Source organism: Nerophis lumbriciformis, linkage group LG07 (genome assembly GCF_033978685.3).
Source record: "Nerophis lumbriciformis linkage group LG07, RoL_Nlum_v2.1, whole genome shotgun sequence".
NCBI classification, from domain to species: Eukaryota; Metazoa; Chordata; class Actinopteri; order Syngnathiformes; family Syngnathidae; genus Nerophis; species Nerophis lumbriciformis.
The window spans coordinates 28542263-28565349 of NC_084554.2; the positions used below are offsets into that span (position 1 = coordinate 28542263).

Sequence of the window (23087 nt, forward strand, 5' to 3'; positions counted from 1 at the left end):
CTTCGTGATGTACACTGATAACAAGCAGCTTCCTGTAGTGAGCACAGCTGTATCGAGGTTTGCGTGGCAGTCGCGGGATTGTTTTCTATTTCAATACTGGCGAAAGCCACTGATCGGTCCAATATATTGCAAAACGAGTCTCTCTAAATCAGCGGTGTCAAAGTCGTTTTCACTGAGGGCCACATGGCAGTTATGTTTGGCCCCAAAGGGCCACTTCTAACAGTGAATTTTATGCATTTTGTGTTAGTAGATTTTTTTTTAAACTAACATGTCAAAAAAATATGGTAAATTGCAATAATTTCACCTAAAAATGAAGGGTATATTACTGTAAATGGAAAAACAATACTGCTGTTTATATGGTTTGAAAAAAGTTAGCTCAGTTGCTAGAATTTTACTGTAATATTGACATTTCTTTTTTTACTGTAAATTAAAAAAAAACTATTTTACAGTAAGAATTTGGCACCTGAGCTGCCAGTTTGTTTTTGTTTTTTTACCGCAAATCAACAACTCGATTTTTCGGTGTATTACTGTAAATGCCAAAACGTCACCACAGTTTATTACAGTAAAAAAAGTACAGTTTTTTTCATTTAGAAAAAAATTCTGTAAAAACCACAGTCAATTTCACAATTTACCATGAAATCTATTGCTACTTTCATATTGCACAATTTGATGGATATCTTTATTTCTATTTAAAAAATGGTTTGAATGTTTGATAATATTTTTTTGCATAATTAGACTATTTAAGTTTGCATAATTTGCGATTACATGGGGTACACTTTTTTTTTCTCTCAAAATTGAAAGAAAGAATAAGTAAGAAAAGTTACAGTACTTTATTGATACATATTATTTCCAGGCTTTCGAGGGCCAAATAAAATGAAATGGCGGGCCACATCTGGCCCAGCGGGCCTTGAGTTTGACACCTGTGCTCTAAATCATAGGCGTTGATTGCATAGACCATGGATATTTTAACGGAAATATTTGGGGGGCCATATATCCAGAAATCTAAGCCCAGGGGGCCGTTGAACCAGCACCCTTTACAATAGACATTGGATTTTGGTCAGACTAACAGGAGCCCTCCTCTTTTCTTTAGGACTTTCTGCAAAATTGTTAGTCTTTCACACGTTTTTTTTGGAGTAAACTCGCCGGCCACCAGTTGAATAGCCCGAAATGATTAAAACCAGAGGACCTCAAATTGAACCTTGAGGAACACCAATAGTCTAACTAAGGACGTTGAACAAATGACTACTGACTGGTTTTGAAGAAAGCAAGCTACGGCACTACCTTAGTGACACAAATGACATAACGAAAAATGTATAACCGCCAAAAAGGAGAGGACTTAAAGTGGTGCCTTGAGGAACGCCTCAAATGTGTAATCACAAGTTTGGTCCCCTGTGTTAAAAAGTTAAAATGTCAATTCAAGTATCTTCCTATGTGTTTTCAGGGGTCCAAGTTCCTCTATACAGCAGGATTGATACTTTTATTAGTAGATTGCACAGTACAGTACATATTCCATACAATTGACCACTAAATGGTAACACCCGAATAAGTTTTTCAACTTGTTTAAGTCGGGGTCCACGTAAATCAATTCATGGTAAAGGAGCAGTCTAGCTTATTTTTAGGAATTTGTGAAATACTTTATGTTTGTCTCCCGACTTTTGACCTGAACTCTGGGGCCAGTATAGTGTCATTCAGTTGAAGCCCTGACACAGATGGAGCGTCAAACAAAATGACATTTTTATAAGTAAAATTTTCATTTCCAAGGCTTGGTAGGCTGAAGAAAGAGATAACATATTTTCAAATCTGTGTGCGTGTGTGTGGGTGTAGGTATGTATGTGTGCGTAGGTGTGTGTGTGTGTGTGTGTGTGTGTGCGTGTGTGTGTGTGTGTGTGTGTGTGTGTGTGTGTGTGTGTGTGCGTGAGAAAAGCCCGCAGCTTTAAAAGCGGTGTCCCACCACTGCTGAGAGGAGTAATTAAAGCTACCTGATGAGCGAGTTAGCAACTTGAAAAGGATGATTGTAATTGATCCTGATTCAATCCTATTAGGGCTTTTTTATAGACGAGACTTTGCAAGGAGCCCAAGTCGTCTGTGAGGCTTTATTTTATCAAATCCTTTTGTGTAAAAGACGCCCGCCCGCATGGACTCCCTTGTCCCACCTTTCACCACATTAGCCTTTCATTTATTTCTTTTTCCCGTGTTTTCTGCAGTCCGTGTTAATATGACGTCTACCTTCACTTTCTTCATAGTGAACAGCGACCTATCAGCGGAGTTGCGTCTCGCCAGCGGTCAGCTGATGCCCGACGACCTCTCGCTGGTGTCCTCTGGCGGAATGGGGGGCATGTCCTCGTCGGACCCTTCCCTCTCCTCCCTGTCGCCGCCGATTAGCGACCCGTCGCTGCGCCTCTACCAGTGCGCCGTGTGCAACTCCTACTCCACGGACAGCCTGGAGGCTCTTAATGCCCACGTCAACACGGAGCGCTCGCTACCCGAGGAGGAGTGGCGCTGCGTGGTCGGCGACGTCTACCAGTGCAAGCTGTGCAGCTACAACACGCAGCTCAAGGCCAACTTTCAGCTGCACTGCAAGACGGACAAGCACATGCAGAAGCACCAGCTGGTGGCCCATATCAAGGAGGGAGGCAAGGCCAACCAGTGGAGATTAAAGTGCGTGGCCATTGGCAACCCCGTGCACCTGAAGTGCAACGCTTGTGACTACTACAGCAACAGCGTGGATAAACTGAGGCTACACACCACCAACCAGAGGCATGAGGCCGCCATACGACTTTACAAGGTAATAAAAACCCCCATCACATTATATCATATCCAAGCATTGCATGTACCAAATGTGATCATCAAGCAAGCACTTTTTATCCGTGTCCTTCTGCACAATATACGTCAGCAACACGCTGAGAAAGTTTGCTACGATCAAACTAAGTATAGATTCTGCATGTTTTTGTTTATAAAAAAATACTCCCATGAGCACGGAGCGGCTGGGATGGAAAAAGGTCATTCTGTGTGTACAAAGGATAATTCCAATCAGATGCGGGCACATTTTCCGCTTTTTTATCAGCTGGCATGACCGTTACTTGTTAATTGAGTGTCTCGGATGCTCAGAAATGTCCTTAATTTATTTTAGCAAGCGCAACCTTTCAGCTGTAAATAACTGTGGAATAATGGGCCAAAAATGGTCACATTAGCAGTGCAAAAGGAAGTTAATTAATGGTGTTTGTCAAATATATATATATATATATATATGTATATATATATATATATATATATATATATATATATATATATATATATATATATATATATATATATAAACAGCTAAAATTCTGTATGGATCAAACTATAACCTGCTACCCAAGAATGTACGACAATTCTTCTCACCATCTTCACTTTGTCATACCTGTATATATTTTTTTTTTCTACACGTAAAGCTATAATTATTCTCTATAAAATGTGCTTAGTTGTCATATTTTTGGGTTCATTATTTCAACATTTCTTTGGTTTTTGTACATCTTTAATAGACCTTTTAGAACACTGTTACATATCTGAGTTATTGTGTAGAAATATGGGGAAACAACTACAAATGTGAGCTTCATTCACTAACTGTGTTACAAAAAAGATCAATTATAGTAATATATATTGTGTGATATAGAGAACATACAAACCCTTTATTTATCGAATCACAAATATTGAAATTCAATGATTTGGCGAATTTGAAAACAGCTAACATTATGCACAAAGCAAACTATAACCTGCTACCCAAGAATGTACAACAATTCTTCTCAACAAAAGAGGTGAAATATAACCTGAGAGGAAAATCTAATTTAAAACATTTGTATGCTCGTACAACACTTAAAACCTTTAGCATATCTGTATGTGCAATTAAATTATGGAATGGATTAACCAAAGAAATCAAACAAAGCACCAATATGATTCAGTTTAAGAGACTGTTCAAACGGCAAGTGTTCACAAAGTACACAGAAAAAGAATTATGATGAACATCTTGAACCCTTTTTTTTCTTTTTCTTTATTGCTATGGTATGAAAAGGGGTAGGGTTAAATAAGCTCTGCTTCTTCCTACTCCTTTTCGGACGTGCTGTAATGAAACAACTGGAAATGTGTGATACATTACATTGTATCGTATGCATGTTCGAAATAAACTGAAACTGAACTGACTATATATATATAAATACATATATATATATATATATATATATATATATATATATATATATATATATATATATATATATATATATATATTAAAGCTAAAAAAAAGTTCATTAGTGCTGTCAAACAATCAGATTAATCACACTTGATTTTTGATTAATCACAATTATTCACAGTAAAACTACTTGCTTGCACGTATTAAAATAACTTTAAAAATATTTTGACACTAAGCAATTTCATTGTCAGAATGTTATAAAGGATTTTTTTTTTTATGTTTGACTTAAATGCACGTCATTTTTTTGCTCGAAACTTGGTAACCTATTTATATAAAGTACCGTCTGGGTTTTTTTTTGCCGCCTGTCTTCTCACTCACACTGTAAAAGAAGCCAGTAGATTTTACAATAAATAACTTGCAGCTCAGTACCGTTTTTGTATTTATAGTAATGCACTGCAAAAACAACAGCCATAGATTATATGGTGAAAGAAAACCGCAGCTCAGTTGCCCGAGTTTTACCGTGAAAAATCACAGATACCATTTTCCATTCACTGTAATGCACTGTAAAAACAACCATAGATTTTATGGTAAGAAAAACAGTCAGCTCAGTCAAAACTTGGTAACCTATTTATATAAAGTACCGTCTGGGTTTTTTTTTGCCGCCTGTCTCCTCACTCACAATGTAAAAGAAGCCAGTAGATTTTACAATAAATAAATCGCAGCTCAGTACCGTTTTTGTATTTATAGTAATGCACTGCAAAAACAACAGCCATAGATTATATGGTGAAAGAAAACCGCAGCTCAGTTGCCCGAGTTTTACCGTGAAAAATAACAGATACCATTTTCCATTCACTGTAATGCACTGTAAAAACAACCATAGATTTTATGATAAAAAACAGTCAGCTCAGTCACCAGAATTTTACTGTAAAAGTAAAAGTGGTATGGTTTGTCCATTTACAGTAATGCACTGTAAAAACAAGTGTAGATTTTAGATAAATAAATATAAACCTGGCAGCTGAGCCGCCAGAATTTTGCTGGAATAATAACAGTGGTACCGTTTATCAATTTACAGTAATGCACTGAAAAAAAATAATTAATAAATGAATAAATACAAAAAAAAAAAAAAAAAAAAAAAAAAAAAAAAAAAATATATATATATATATATATATACATATATATATATATATATATATATATATATATATATATATATATATATATATATTCTACAGAAAAACTGCTTGCAGCTCAATTGCCAAAATTGCATCTTAAAAATAATAGTCATATCATTTTTCCATTTACAGTAATCTGCTGTAAAAACAGAATGCCATTTCAATTTTACAATAAGAAAAAAATACTGGAATTACTGTCATCAAAATTCTACTATAAATATAAAAGTGCAAGTTTTTTATCTACAGTAATGCACTGTAAAAACGACTGTAGATTTTACTGTAAAAACACAAAACAAAAAGCCTGGCAGTTCAGTGGGTTACGTAGTACCGTTTTTTTAATTTACAGTAATTCGGTGTAAAAACCACTGTTCATTTTTACGATAAAAAAACAGTTGCCAAAATCTTCAGATTTTTTTTTACAGTAAATATTTGGCTTTCAGGTATCCACCCGCCGTTAAGGTCAAGGAGCATGCACGGACCAAATATATTTCGTGATTAATCTGTGCTTATAAATGATTAATGCAATATTGTGTTTGATTAATCTAATGAGTTATTAAATTTGGCATTCCAAAATAAAAAGGAAAAAAAAAAAATTATATATATATATATATATATTCACATATGTGTGTGTGTATATATATATATATATATATATATATATATATATATATATATATATATATATATATATATATATATATATATATATATATATATTCACATATGTGTGTGTGTGTATATATATATATATATATATATATATATATATATATATATATATATATATATATATATATATATATATATATACATAGTGAATATTTGGCTTTCAGGTATCCACCCGCCATTAAGTATATATATATACATATATATATGTATATATATATATATATATATATATATATATGTATGTGTGGGGAAAAAAATCACAAGACTATTTCATCTCTACAGGCCTGTTTCATGAGGGGGGGTACCCTCAATCATCAGGAGATTTTAATGGGAGCATTCGCATACCATGGTTTATATAGGGCACAGAGTGGGTGGGTACAGGCTGGCCTAGGGGCGTGGTGATTGGCTCATGTGTTACCTAGGAGGTGTTTCCGTCTATGGCGGCATGTTGTTACAATTTCGCTGCGCTTGTTGAGGGATGACAGGTCTGGACGGTAAATAATCTTTCCACCGCATCCTTCTTAGGAAGTGTTCCGTCTTTTCTATGAGCCTTAGCTTGTAGTCATTCTGCGCGGGTATGGGAATGTTCTTCGTGGAGTAGTCGATGTTGAATTTTTCCATTTCTGATCGTCGTACAGTGCTCAACAAATGTCAATTTGGAGCGGAGTATATGTCTTAATAAGGTTATCCAAGAAATAGTGCTCGATACCGTAGTAGAGCGCAATATATGTATGTGTATGTGTATATACATATATATCTATCTATCTATATATATATATATATATATATATATATATATATATATATATATATATATATATATATATATATATATATATATATATATATATGTATATATATATATATATATATATATATATATATATGTATATATATATATATATATATATATATATATATATATATATATATATATATATATATATATAGATAGATAGATATATTGTATTTTTAGTGCGTTTAAAGCCAAAGTTCCACTAATATTCCTATAATTTAACCTATAATCAGAGGACTTTTGTCACTTAAGTGAGAAGATAACAACCCCACTTTCCTGGAGATAAATTTCTTAGAAAGTCTGTCACTAATTCATACGTTCAGACTTCAATGGAATAAAGTCTGTTGGCATGTTTAGCAATATTTAAAACACCTGGAAAGCATGTCCATATTTAGGAATGTCATGATATGACCATTTCATATCACGGTTGTTGACAACAAAATGATCACGGTTATAGTAATTATCACGGTGTTGTTGAATGTGCTCAAAAAATACTCATCCAAGTTTTATTTAAAAAAAGAAATAACATACATAAATAGCCACTTGGTATTCTTTCTTGGCAGAAGAAATATGTTATACAACAATATTGAGTTTTTGAATATGTTTATATTCTTCTGTTTTAATGTGTTAAATTTTACTGGTTTTTTTTTTAATGACAAAGAAAAGAACGCGTGTTGGGTGCGTCCGGTTTATTTGACGTCATGCAAATGAACTTCCCATTGCCATATATTCCTTGGAGAATGTGCACAATTGAATATTTTAGTTGCTCAGATAATAATGTTTTATACAAGTTTAGATTGGCAATGTCGTTTTTTTAATGGAGAAAGACGTTAATGTCTGTTGTTTTCATGTTAGGATATACGCTAGCTAGCGCCATCTTGCTTTTTGGTAGGAACATTTCTATTAAAGTTAAAGTACCAGTGATAGTCACACACACACTAGGTGTGGTGAGATGATCCTTTGCATTTGACCCATCACCCTTGATCACCCCCTGGGAGGTGAGGGGAGCAGTGAGCAGCAGTGAGCAGCAGCGGTGGCCGCGCCCGGGAATAATTTTTGGTGATCCAACCCCCAATTCCAACCCTTGATGCTGTGTGCCAAGCAGGGAGGTAATGGGTCCCATTATTATAGTCTCGGCCGGGGTTTGAACTCACGACCTACCGATCTCAGGTCGGACACTTTAACCACAAGGCCACTGTGCAGGTTCTTTTACTTCTTTTATTGTTTATTATTATTTTATTATCTTCTATTCTTGCAAGGCGAGTAAGGGGCCAGCCCAGTGCCCGCTGTGTGCACCCTCTGCACCGCAATACCTCATCTACCCACCCACCGACCCCACAGGCCTTAACAAATGTGTTCTACAGATGAGGCTTTTTAATGCTTCTGGCACGAGTCCCACTATTTTACCCTTGGACATGTGCTACATGTGCTAGTACAGCAAAGCGAGTGGGAGCGAAGGCAACGAGTGGTCGAAAAAAAAAAAATATATATATTTTATTTGACCAGAAAAAACACCACCTCTTTCATGTATTGGCAGAGGTGAAAAGCACATGGGAATGGAGGTAGCATAAAAGATCCGAGTGTTGACGACTTTACCATCTGTTTTTTTGGAAACACAGAAAATCTTTATGGCATGGGAAACCATTTGAAGATACAAAACAAAAAGCATATTCAGGAGATTTTTTTTTTATGGCCGCTTTGTAGCACAGACGGAGGAGAACTTCTGAGGGGAATTTGAAAATGTCCTCTTTTTTTTTTCCAGACTTTCTAACAGCGACAGACAAATGACATTTGCAGCGCATGGACATGAAGTAAATGGGCGTCCGGGGGATTTGCTAGTGCCGGAAGTCGTTGGCCTTATTTGGGGAAAAAATGGCGCTTTCGGCTTTTTGGTCCTTCGGAGACCAAAGTACAGGCGTGTGAAAAAATGAGGACACCCCATTTGTGGCACTCCCTATAGCAGTGCTTCTCATTTACTTTCTGTCAGACATTTTTTCATGTCGCCATTGAGAACCTGATAATATTAACCAGGACTTGCACCAAATAAAGAGCTTATTCCACTTGAAGGACCATAGAGTCTAGACCAGGGGTCCCCAAATTTTTGACCAGGGGGCCGCATTGGGTAAAAATGTTTTTGCCAGGGGCCAGGCCATACATATGTATATATATATATATATATATATATATATATATATATATATATATATATGTATACAGTATATATACAGTATATATATTTATATATATATATATACAGTATATATACAGTATATATATTTATATATACATATATGTTATATATGTACTGTATATATATTTATATATGTATACTAGGGCTGCAACAACTAATCGATTAAATCGATTATAAAAAATAGTTGGCGAATAATTTAGTCATCAAATCGTTGGATCTATGCTATGCGCATGCGCAGAGGCAATTTTTTATTTTTTTATTTTTTATAAACCTTTATTTATAAACTGCAACATGTACAAACAGCTGAGAAACAATAATCAAAATAAGTATCGTGCCAGTATGCTGTTTTTTTCAATAAAATACTGGAAAGGATAGAAATGTAATTTGTCTCCTTTATCCGATTATTAATCGGTTAATCGAAGCAATAATCGACAGATTAATCGATTATCAAATTAATCGTTAGTTGTAGCCCTAATGTATACATATATATATTTACATATATGTTATATATATATATATATTTTTTTAATATATATATTTTAGTGCGTTTAAAGCCAAAGTTCAACTAATATTCCTAGTATTTAACCTATAATCAGAGGACTTTTGTCACTTATCTGTCTCATTGCAGATTACACTGCTACGCAAGAGTAAAACGCGGTAGAAAAGGGATTGATGGATGGGCTAGAAAGTATAGATTTAAAAATTATAAAAAATATTTAAAAAACTTTTTTTTTACTGGGGACTACCCGCGGGCCAGATTTTGGACGCACGCGGGCTGTATCTGGCCCCCGAGCCGTAGTTTGGAGACCACTTATCGAGATGACCGGAATTTCACGAACAAGTTCTCTCTATTAATTTTTGCTCCTGAAAATTCATCTGGCAGTCATTTACCATAATATCAATTAGTTTTGAGTCGCACCGGAGTATAAGTCGCACCTGCCGAAAATGCATAATAAAGAAGGAAAAAAACATATATAAGTCGCACTGGAGTATAAGTCTCATTTTTGGGGGAAATTTATTTGATAAAAGCCAACACCAAGAATACACATTTGAAAAGCAATTTAAAATAAATAAAGAATAGTGAACAACAGGCTGAATAAGTGTACGTTACAGTATATGAGGCATAAATGACCAACTGAGAACGTGCCTGGTATGTTAACGTAACATATTATGGTAAGAGTCATTCAAATAACTATAACATATAGAACATGCTATACGTTTACCAAACTATCTGTCACTCCTAATCGCTAAATCCCATGAAATCTTATACGTCTAGTCTCTTACGTGAATGAGCTAAATAATATTATTTGATATTTTACGGTAATGATAAATGATAAATGGGTTGTACTTGTATAGCGCTTTTCTACCTTCAAGGTACTCAAAGCGCTTTGACACTACTTCCACATTTACCCATTCACACACACATTCACACACTGATGGAGGGAGCTGCCATGCAAGGCGCTAACCAGCACCCATCAGGAGCAAGGGTGAAGTGTCTTGCTCAGGACACAACGGACATGCCGAGGTTGGTACTAGGTGGGGATTGAACCAGGGAGCCTCGGGTCGCGCACGGCCATTCTTCCACTGTGCCACGCCGTCCCTGTGTTATTAATGTGTTAATAATTTCACACATAAGTTGCTCCTGAGTATAAGTCGCACCCCCGACCAAACTATGAAAAAAACTGCGACTTATAGTCCGAAAAATACGGTACAATAAAGAAAATGTGTTTGATGACGGCCATTTTTTTCAACCGATCTTGCTTACTTTTTACACAAATGTGTTAGTCAGTCCCCTGAAGGTGTGTACCAAATTTAGTGACGTTTCGATGAATCACCCTAAAGTTACAGTGGGTGTTTTGTAGAGCCCTTTGGTCTGTGTAAGAAATTCCCAACCAATCCTACTTTTAGGTTTTGATAACAGTAGCGCCGTGTTGTGTATATGTCTGAAAAATAATAGTACAAACAGCAGCGTGGGAGAGCATGTTTTGCAAAATTGTCACGCTTTTGTGTGCAGCGGTTCAACAGTGGTAGGGTCTTCATTGTTTACATAACTCTAGTTATGGGCATTGTTTGTCCCAAAAAATTGGTAGATTGTCCGGCCAATTGAAGTGCAGTACTGCTATCCATCAACATCGGCATGGAAACAGGAGTTCAGAACATCCCAAAAAAGAAATATTTATATATAAAACATTTATATTTCATCTTACATTGGAATACATCCAAATGAGTATTAGCACAGCTGCTGAGCGCCCTGAAAAACACCATAGGCGACAACATGGAAGACATTTTAATACGACCATGTTGTGCCAGCAGCATGTGCGCTTAGTTGAACATTAAACGGCGTCCTAGCATAGCATGGCGTAGCATGTCTGTCCCTGGCAGCGGCGCGTGTTTAGCTTAGCATTGAATCTGATGATGTATGGTTTGGTTTATGATTTGTAATAACAAACAGTGGCCTTTAATACGCACAGGAGACGGGAGTCAATCTGTCAGTGCCATTCACAAGTGTTGCGCGGCTAAGTAGGGGGTTCATTTTGAAGCCAGCGTTTGTGTGTGTTTATGTGCGAGTGTGTGCGTGCGTGTCCGCTGGGCTTTGAGGTTGCGACCAGGGCTGCGCCCCTGGGTCATTAGGAGTGGAGAATGTTCATGGTCAATGTTGCATGGTCAGGGACCACACACACACACACACACACATATATAACACACACATAGACACACTGTCTCATAGGCTGTGGCACCTGTTTCTCAGATGGTGTCTGAATAAATCTTCAACTGTCCTCAGTCGCCATTACCCCCGCCCTTGTCTGTCCCCTGTCTGTCTGTCCGTCCAGCTTTCCGTCATTATCCGAGCAGAATTGGACGTCCATATTTCTGTTTTTCTTTTCATGATTTTCCCACTCGTCTTTTTGTCCCCTGTGACCTTCCTCGAACTCATAAAAAGTTTTTTTTATGGCTTTAAAAAAAAAGGGGTAGGGCAGAGGAAATGGAGACGTGTCCATACATATTTGTTTCTTGGAGCCTCACATTGAGGCACAGCCTTCTCATTACCCATAATTCCCCTGGCATACAATGTCTGCCAATTAAAAAAGAGAATGCATTAGGTGAAGCATCTTAAAGAGTCTCCCCTTTTTTCTCATTATCGTTAACTCTTCCTATTTATTTGGCCCTTTCTTGCATACTTATATTCGCCGCCATCTCCCTTGAATGCAGATAGGTCGGTTTATGCATTTGTGGTATTAAGTCAACCAGGGGGCCTTAGCTATTAACGAGGGTCAACCCTGCCCGCTCTAATTTGAAAATCAAATGTCCTTGATATATATGCAGCCCAAATTATCGGACTGTCATTTAGAGCAGCGTGATGGTGAAATGGACAGGAGATTGACTCCTGTAGATTTGCATAACAAGCCATTGTGCTGCTTCCCGGGAATAGAAAGGAGACAGATCTATTTCACATGCATGACACCGTTTATGGCGCTCTCATACAGAGGCCTTGCATATATTCATAGAAGCACACTTATACGTACAGTAAGCGCACTCGGGTTCAACCACGACCTCTTGTTATTATGCTACTTTTTTTTCCCACTCACTTGAGTCCATCCTTGTCTCCTTTAAAAGTTGCTGTTATTCTAAAGAGAGGTTCACGGATCACATTCAAATGGCCTCTCCTGTCGCTTTTATAATCTATGAGAGGTTTTGTGGGTGAGGCTGGTGGCTAATTCAAGCTAAAATGCAGGTGTGTGTGTGTGTGTGTAAGCTGTGGCTTTGTGTGTTTGTGAGTCAACAGCCTTCATCCCTAACCCTTCCCCCTGTCCATAATCCTCCTAGATATTAATAAGAGTTTTGCTCATTCTCCTCTAAGGGCTTCAACCAGATGGTCGGCACAGCATTAGTGTGCACGAGTTTACATGCGTGCAATCCATGCACATGTAAAGTGGTACGGTTCAGTTCACCATGCTGTGGTATAGTAAGGTAATGTTTCCACTGGTGCGACAATATCATTTCTGAGAACCAGCGTCCTTTGCACTGGACAAGGCTATATTAATTAGGTGCCCCCTTGACAATTGAGACAACTGAATAGAATGCTATCGAGGGTAATTCCATCCTAACTACTGTTGTTGTCCTGGCAGAAGTGTCATTTTGCTCCATTTCACACTACAGTAGAGCAAAACATTGAATTGAATTGCGACTGGTCTGTTCAGTTTGTCTTACAAGACATTTCGCATCTCACCCGAGCAGGCTTCATCAGTTCATGCTCATAGATCTGACCAATCTATGTCTATGAGCATGACTTGATGAAGCCTGCTTGGATGAGAGGCAAAAAGTCTTCTAAGACAAACTGAACAGTGCCATTGCAATTGATTGAATGCCCTGAGAATACAATGAACTGGATGAATGAGAACATCCATAGACAAAATAGAGTGAAACCTTAATTGTCTGGGCATGTCCCATCTTGTAGAGGATAAATACTTTGGATCCTGCACCATGCCCTCAGACTAAAGCTGTTCTATCCAAGTCTGTGAGGATGAATTGATGAAGCCTGTTCAGATGAGAGGCGAAGTGTCTTCCAAGACAAACCAAACAGTCCAGTTGCGATCAATTGAATGCCCTGAGAATACAGTGATTTGGATGAATGAAAACATCCATAGACAGCATATAGTGAAACCATCCTTGTCTGGGCATGTCCCCTCTTGTAGGAGATAAATACTTTCCATTCTGCACTATGCTCTTAGACTAAAGTTATCCTATCTAAATCTATGAGCATTATTTGATAAAGGCTGTTTAGATGAAAGGCGAAACATTTTCTAAGACAATCTATTTTTATTTTTTTTATTTTTTTATTTTTTTATTTTTTTCCCAAGATGGCGGCGCGCACAGATGCAGCGGCTTACGGCTCTCCATTTCAGTGCTCTTTCTTCCTTCTTTTCTTCATGTTTTTTTTCCTTTTGTGCACCACCTGTACTGCAAACACCCGTTACACCCGCCAGTCACTCTTGGATATCGGTAACTCGCACCAGATATCTGTTTCGAGCGACTTTCACCACGAGCACAACATCCCAGATGACATAGCGAGAGCACAGGGCTCTCCGTGGTTTTTTGTCGGGTCTGGGAGACGGCGCAGACGGAGGAGGGAGAGGAAGCAGAAGCGTGGCCGCAGGTCCGGCGTCTTGCTCAGGCTTAGGAAACAACCCCACAAGCCACCTCTACCGAGCCTGTTCCTCTCTAATGCCAGATCCCTTGTACAGAAGATGGACGACCTGGAGTTACAACTTGCTGGAAACCGCTATGTTCGGGACTGTTGTGCTATGATTATCACCGAAACCTGGCTTCACCCGGAAATACCCGATGCTAGCATGCAGCTAGCCGGACGCACTCTGCTCCGCCGGGACAGAACTAAGGACTCCGGTAAGAGCAGAGGAGGGGGGCTCTGTATCTACGTGCATGAGAACTGGTGCAACAACGGGACAATCACTGAACAGTACTGTTGCCCGGACGTGGAGTACATGTCTGTTAGATGTCGGCCTTTTTTTCTCCCGAGAGAGCTGTCTGTTGTTATCATCACGGCTGTGTATATTCCACCGGACGCCAAAGTAAACACAGCGCTCTCTCTTCTGCTGAACACCGTCAACGAACAGCAGCGGGCCCACCCCGACGGTGTTCATATCATAGCAGGGGATTTTAATAAGGCCAATCTGAAGACTGTACTCCCTAAGTTCTACCAGCACGTGAAGTGTTCTACAAGGGGCAAGAACACCCTGGACCACGTGTATACCAACATAAAGCACGCGTACAGAGCTACACCCCTCCCCCAGCTTGGACAGTCAGACCATCTTTCCCTCCTGCTCTCTCCTACCTACACCCCCATCAGACGCCAGGCCAGGCCTATCACAAAGACTGTTATGACCTGGCCTGACGATGCACTCCCCAAACTTCAGGACTGCTTCCAACACACAGACTGGGACCTCTTCCAACAACAGGAGCTGGAGACAGCCACAGGAACGGTGCTGGACTACATAAAGTTCTGCATCGGGAATGTGACTGTGGAAAAAACCATCCGGGTTTACCCCAACAAGAAACCCTGGATGACCAGCCAGGTCCGCACACTCCTCAGGGCCCGCGACGCAGCCTTAAGGTCAGGGGACAGGGCACTGTACAGTGTTGCTAGAGCCGACCTGAAGAGAGGGATTAAAAAAGCAAAGGCGGACCACAGGAGGTGCATAGAGTCCCATCTGTCCAGCAAAAACTCACGGGAGGTGTGGCGGGGCATTCATGACATCACAAACTTCAGAGGCTGCAATATGACAACTGCGGATCAGAGTGCGACACTGGCAGAGGAGCTTAACTGTTTCTTTGCCCGTTTCGAAACCCCCCAGCGACACTCATCTGCTCCAGCCCTGCCCCCGCCCCCACCGGGCTCCGGCGCCACTCCACTCACTGTACAGGAGCACAGTGTCAGACGAGTGCTCCTGGCTGTGAACCCCAGGAAGGCTACCGGACCAGACGGAGTACCTGGAAAGGTGCTCAGGACGTGCGCCCACCAGCTCGCTCCCCCCCTCACCAGGATCTTCAACGTCTCCCTGGCTCAGGCAGTCATCCCATCCTGCCTGAAGTCATCTACAATAATCCCGGTGCCGAAGTAGTCTCCCATCACCAGCCTGAATGATTACCGACCAGTGGCCCTCACTCCCGTAATCATGAAGTGCTTCGAGCGACTTGTTCTCCAGCACATCAAGGACCATATCCCTCCAGACTTCGACCCCCACCAGTTCGCATACCGGGCGAACAGGTCCACAGAGGACGCCATCGCTGTTGCTCTCCACTCTGCTCTGAACCACCTGGAGCAGCAGCAGAGCTACGTCCGGATGCTCTCTGTGGACTATAGCTCTGCCTTCAATACAATAATCCCGGACAGACTCTGCAATAAACTGGACACTCTTGGCCTCCCCCCTCTCACAAACGCCTGGATAAGGTACTTCCTAACGGACCGACCCCAGAATGTGAGACTTGGCCCGCACCTGTCATCCTCCCGCACGCTGAGCATCGGCTCCCCACAGGGCTGTGTGCTGAGCCCCCTCCTCTACTGCCTTTACACCCATGACTGCAGTCCGGCCCACAGTGACAACCTTACCGTCAAGTTTGCCGACGATACCACAGTGGTCGGGCTCATCTCCAGGGGTGACGAGGCTGCCTACAGAGAGGAGGTCCTGAAGCTGACGGCCTGGTCTTCGGAGAACAACCTCGCTCTCAACACCAGCAAGACCAGAGAGATCATCGTCGACTTCAGGAGGAGCAGCACCGACCCTGCCCCCCTCTACATCAACGGCGAGCGTGTAGAGAGGGTCCACACCTTCAGGTACCTTGGAGTCCACATCTCTAATGACTTCTCATGGACAGTCAACACCACATCAATCATCAAGAAGGCTCAGCAGCGGCTACACTTCCTTAGAGTCCTCGGGAAGTACAACCTGAAGCCTGACCTGCTGCTGACCTTCTACCGCTCGTCCATCGAGAGCCTGCTGACCTACTGTATTACGGTATGGTACGGCAGCTGCACTGCAGCAGACAGGGAGAGGCTGCAAAGAGTGGTCAAGACGGCTCAGAAGATCATCGGCCGCCCTCTCCCCTCTCTGACGGACATCTACACCTCCCGCTGCCTCAACAGAGCCAGTGCCATCATCAAAGACAGCACCCACCCTGACTCTGACCTGTTCCACCTGCTGCCCTCTGGGAAGCGCTACAGGTGCATTAAAACCAAAACAAACAGGCTAAAGAACAGCTTCTTCCCCAGGGCCATAACCATCCTGAACGGACTGCCCCATTGTCCCTCATAACTGCCTTCTCTTCGGTGCAATAACCCATTCCACCAACCACCCTGTTTTTGTTTTGTTTTTTCATGTATATATTCATTTCACACCATATTCATTGCACTTCTACATTTTTTAAATTTTTATATATTTGCACATTGTTTTTCTAGATGCACACATCGCACTGTATGGAATGGCCTCAATCTCGTTACCTTGCGTAATGACAATAAAGCTGATTCTGATTCTGAACAGTCTAGTTGTGATAGGTTCAATCTACTGAGAATACAATGACCGGGATGAATGAGAAACAAAAACAAATGCCCGGGTTGTGGTTCGCGGGAAAGATTTACCAGTTTTATACAAGAACACCATGGTTGTTTAGGTCATGACTTGTTTTAAAGGTTTCCTGTTCCATATTGGATGCTAAAGCTCAACTTTCCTCTACTAATTATGGACATCCGAAAAGCCAACTTACATGTTTGTCCTTGTTGATGGTGGCCATGTTTTTACCAGATCTTGCACACATTTTATACACGGGTCAGTCACCTACAGGTGTGTTCCAAATTAAATGATGATTCATGTAAACACCCAAGAGTTACAGTGGATGTTTTCGTCAAGCGCATTGATGTGGTGTATCTGTCGGAAAAATAATAGTAGAGCCAACACAGTAAGGGTGCATGTTTCTTCAAATGTTCACTTGTTTTTCCACACGGCCGTATATCCAGGACCAGGGTACATAGCAGTGGACCTTTGTTTTTGTCAGAGTTACACATGTCGTAAAAAATAAAAGCTATGTTATGCAAAACGCAGTTGCGATCGATGGGCACAGTAAAAGCTTTGATTATTGCAGTGTATTCTGGTAATTGAAGTATTTTTCCTTAGACAAGGTGCTGAAGAAAGTTTGTAATGGATTCATACCACTTCCCTTACAACCATCTCAAAAAGGTCATTGATTTAGGTTTGGACCAGCTTTTAGACCACAATAATAAATAGAGAGTCAAGAAAGAACATAGTTAAAGTCCTTCTCAATGTAAGGTATTTGGATTCTCACTATCCCACACTTTTCTCCTCCTGTGACGCTACAGGATATTGATGTGGACAAAGTTGAGCTGAAATACTCCTTAACGCCCTTACCCAATCAATAATCAATCGATTTGGAGGTAATTGTCCCTCCCTTGGACCGACTCCAAGTCTCTCTCACACACGCTCTCTGTCATTATCAGCATGTGGCCCAGTATTCGGCATTTCAGCATTCCAGCTCTAATTGATTTTAACCATTAGGTGCTCAGTGAATAGATAAGTAGTGGGAGATATTCGATTATACGGTGGAAAAAGAGCGAGAGGTGGGAATGGAAAGAGAAGTCATGAGGGATGGTGTTGGAGAGGAACCGACTTGTCCTTCTGCGGTCCATCCACCTTTACCCACTGGCCCCCTATCCTCCGAGCAGCAGCAGCACAATGCTCCTGACCTTCTGTGAGTTCAAGCAGCTTAGGTTCTGGGAGGTAATCCCTAATGCTTTGAAATAGACCTGATAGAAAGCCCACTTACTTGTTCAGGATTAATGCGGGTCGGATGGCAAGGGAGGGTGGTTGGTTTACGGGTTTTTAGCACATTTAGTTAAATTAAATTACAGGAATGACAATATTCAAAATTGTTTTCGATTGAGTGATGGATTGTATTGATTGAGTTTGAGTTGAGCGCCCAAATGTAGTGGGATTTATTGCAAAAATAATGCGCTCTAATTACTAAAACGATGGTGAAATCTAGAGTTTCCACCACAGGATGCATTCCATCCATCCATCCATCCAGGCCCGGCCCTAACCAATCTGGCGCCCTAGGCAAGATTTTAGGTGGCGCCCCCCCCCCCCCCCCCCCCGCCCCCACATCGGCAGTGAAGTGTATATACTCACAAGAACCCGAATAGCTTTGTCTTTGACCTTTTTTTTTACTTACAACTATACCTAATATATAAAGGGGTGGAAAAGTGACGATTACCTGCAGGGCAAACATTAGCTAACCAGAAGGAAATAACAATGTAAACAAAAAACACCTGCTTAAAAGATCTAATACAAACATTTATATGCACGTACAACACTTAGAACTTTTAGCATATCAGTATGTGGAATTAAATTATGGAATGGATTATGTAAAGAAGTTAAAAATTGTACTGATATGATCCAGTTTAAGAGGTTGTTCAAAATAATAGTGCTTACAGAGTACAAAGAAGAAGAATTATGAGAAATACTTTCAACCTTATTGAAAATAAGATATTCTTCATCTCAGTATGTTAATAATGACTGAATTAATTAATTAATTACATATTACAAAACTGTTGTATACTAATTCATAGATGTTATTTTATTATATAAAAAGGTCAGTAAATGATTCTATATATTTGTAAACGCTTTGAAGTGGGAAAGGGGTAGGATTAAATAAGCTTTGCTTCTTCCTACTCCTTTTCGGGCATGATGTAAAATGAAATGATATGAAATTGTGTGATGTATTATGATGTAAGTGTGTTCATGTTCCAAATAAACTAAAGAAAGAAAGAAATGTCCCTGAGGAATGTAAGGTGGGAGTACTGTAATTACCTAACGTTACATTATTATTTTCCATAACAATTTAGCTCCCTCCACAATATTAACCCGACGTTAAAACAGAACTAGCTATTTATTGATTAGCAATTGCCGAATCATGTAACATTAGCTTAATGCTAAAAAGCCAGCTACTATCACATTCTGTAACAGACAAATAATTTCATGTAGGCTAACGTTACCTACCTGCTACCTCTGTCTTTTCTCGTTTCTCCTCCTCTTCTTTTCTCTTTTTTCTTCCCTGGGCACCTGACAGTTTTGGCCGTTTTGACATCTTGTGTTGATTTTTTGATGTGGTGACGTCCAAAAAGAGTCATGATACCGGAAGGGAGGGGGCGCACCGTGCGGGGAGAGGGGGGGGGGGCGTAATGTTGTAACAAATAATATTTCTATTAAATAGGCTTTACTTTGCATTTTAATTAACGTGGGATTATTTTTTGTATTTAGAAATAATATCAACTTTTTTTTTTTTTTTTTTCTCTCCAACATTTGTGGCACTGGCGTGGCGCCCCCTGATGGACGGCGCCCTTAGCATTTGCCTATACGGCCTATGCCACGGGCCGGCCCTGCATCCATCCATCCATTTCCTACCGCTTATTCCCTTTGGGATCCCCGGGGGCGCTGGAGCCTATCTCAGCTACAATCGGGCGGAAGGCGGGGTACACCCTGGACAAGTCGCCACCTCATCGCAGGGCCAACACAGATAGACAGACAACATTCACACTCACATCCACACACTAGGGCCAATTTAGTGTTGCCAATCAACTTATCCCCAGGTGCATGTCTTTGGATGCATTCCATATTTCATATTTGTGGTGTGTTTTTCCCAAACTGAGTGTCAGAATCCCACATTCTATCCAGTCATCAGTATAGTACAATTGCTACTTTATTTATTTATTGTTCAGGGCTTTTCAATTTATGGATTCCATCATATTTGTAACATCATACGGCTGAGACCTCCCCCATTCTCTGATAAGAAGCTCTGCTCACCAAAGATTGGATTTAATCTCCCACCGTAGAAACTCAAACTATTTATTTTGCATTTAAACATAATAGAAGTTAGTTTAGCACAATTGGAGAAACATGATTTTTTTTCTTTTCGTTTTAGTCAAGCTGCTACGCCTCATACTTTGAAAACGACTATTTTAGGACTAGCTCTAGCAATGGGCGATATAACCTAAAATTCTTATTGCGTTCATCCATCCATCAAACGATATGTTTCACAATATATTCTTAATTGGTTTCTAAGTCTAATAGAACATTTTCAAAACAGGTTACAGGTTACAAAAGCTCCTCGTTTGGCTGCTGGTGTCTGCGGTAAGGTATTGCGTCATTTGCCCTTTTACGGATGCGTACACCCAGTGTAGTTGCATTATTCTCTCTCTAAATAAACTATTATTGATCTTGCTAATTTCATGTTCCTATCTGTAATGTGGTCTCTGTTACACTTCTGTTAAAGTGTACAAAGCACTTACTCTTATGTTGTTTTGCTACTTAAAATTCAAGCTATCTTAGCGATTAGCATAGTTGTTGTCTCTTGCTCGATGTTTCGCATGCTTACCTGTACCTCGTCCTCAAGTGATAATGATACTTGTAAGAAATGTTGTTTATTTGCCGCCATGAAGGTGAGAATTTGCTAACTTAGAAGTGCACTGTGAATCGACTTTAGCCATGCCAGCTAGCCACCTCTTTCAGGACGCTAGGTTGCATTGATGACGCCTTCATTGCAGTTTGTCGCTCTCAATTTTTGACTTTTTGACTACAACTGAATAAAACTGTGGACTCGGTCAAAGCTCTTCGGGTAAACCTCTGACGTAACTACGGCAAAATACGGCACTAAAGTGTCAAATTCCCAACGTCTCATTTGGAGCAAGTTTGGAATAATGCAACATATGGCCCCATTTCTGGGTGGATATCGCGTGAGACGAATGTGGGGGGTTAATCATTTTGCATTGCAGTCTGCTGAAAATGATGGAAAGCGCCACTCTACATAGCAACTGACACTGTGGTCAAAGTTGGAATTGCCACAAGACACATTTTAAGACATTCAACACTTTACTGCTCTTTTGCGGCTAAAGTAGACAGTGCAACCCACCCCCATCCCATAGTATCTGTAAACTATTAGCCAACATTTCATCAGACAGCGTATGCACTGTAGTTGTAATAACACGCATGACATGCTGTGTGTATCATAATCCATATTTAATTCTAATTGGCGTAAGCACGCCATTTATGTCGAAATAGCTTGTCTTCAAATTCCACATTTGCAGCTTTGTGTCATGCTGACCTCACTCTCTCGCTTCCGTCTGCTTCAACGTCTCACCCTCTGTTAGTGCTGGCTTCTATAACCAGTAGTTCATCCTCTGTGTATTCAGCATCAAAAGTATAAGGTTGTGAATCCTCAATTGTCCAAAAATAGTCGTCTTCGTTGTCTGTTACCAAGTCTGCCATGATTACAACACACTCGTGTTTGAATCCAGAAGTAGGAACACACATTTGTTGCCGGAAATCAGACCTGCGCTGCAATGGAAACGGAAATCTATACGCGAAAGAAAATACGCTAAATATTGAACATATTACATATTGTTACTACATTATATATATACTCGCAGCGTGTAAATAAAACGTTGACGGAGGGTTTTGAAGTTGTTTTACGGTGACCCCCATTAGCTGCATCTTCCGAGCGTTTTTTATCATCTTAAAAAAAAGATCATAATGATTGTGAAGGATGGGTAAAATTACCAAAAAAAGTGCAGTTCCCCTTTAAGCTACTGCAGGCTAGCACATGTAACCTCAACAACTTTCTCAAAGAGCTGTTTTGCTGTTATTGTTATGTTTTTTGGTAATTATTTCCCTGCACAGGCGTAAGTCTGTGGGTGATACGGGTTTAATTTTTTTTTTTCTCGTATATCCTTTGCAAAGAGTCTAGATTAGGTCTGGTGGTTGGGGGGCGGTGGGGGGGAACAAAGGCAAACATTTGAGTAATCTTCAAAGAGGCCATTGGTATGTTGAGTGGACGCTGGTATGTGGACTGCGGCTGAGGCTTTTTCAAGGGAAAACAATATCCTTCCTTTACACCGCCAGGGCTTGGGCAAACACCACCAGCCGGGCGACTCTACCCTGCGGTGCCAACGCTCTCATCTTACGGTAGCCTCCTCTCGCAGCGTGGAGTTTATGGGGCTAGACGGAACAAATCAGGTTGTTGAAAATGCGGTCGGTTGAGTTTATGTGACGCGCCGATAATTGTTCCAGGAGTTATCTGGACCCGACTATAGCTCAGTGTTTGGCTTCTGATAAGGTATGCAGACGGCGTAAAGAAAGGAGACAACAGCTCATATAAGATAAAGGTGTGATCATGCGCAGAGTGTTACTGCCTCATTTAATTACAGCAGCGCTCTTAGGGAGAACAGAGACAGACAGTCTGCCATTTTGTGACAGTTTCAAAATGAACTCCCCTTTGTCCAGTAATCACCATCAGATTTCTCACGAGGATCCACCCCAGGGATAATTTCTCCCATTTCTCTTTCATTAGCAGGGCCCTCTGTATTAGTTTTGTTCCCTGTACCTTTTGTTTTGTGCTAAGTGAAACCATGTGAAGAGTAGGGGCTAACTGGAAAACAATACTCCCTTCACAGGCTCAGGAATGTGTAATTAGTGATTTGAACCCGACTACGCTTGTCTAGATTCTTCCCTA

At 40.3% G+C, this 23087-nt stretch overlaps 1 protein-coding gene across 4 annotated transcripts in view; it reads left to right on the forward strand.

Annotated features, from left to right (window-relative positions):
• zfhx4 (zinc finger homeobox 4) overlaps positions 1–23087 on the forward strand; it is a 340671-nt gene that overhangs the window by 218716 nt on the left and 98868 nt on the right. For all 4 annotated transcript variants that reach the window (XM_061965537.2, XM_061965536.2, XM_061965535.2 and 1 more), the window contains one exon: positions 2244–2785. In XM_061965537.2, coding sequence (XP_061821521.2) covers positions 2244–2785 — 542 coding nt within the window. The remainder of the gene's footprint in view (positions 1–2243; positions 2786–23087) is intronic.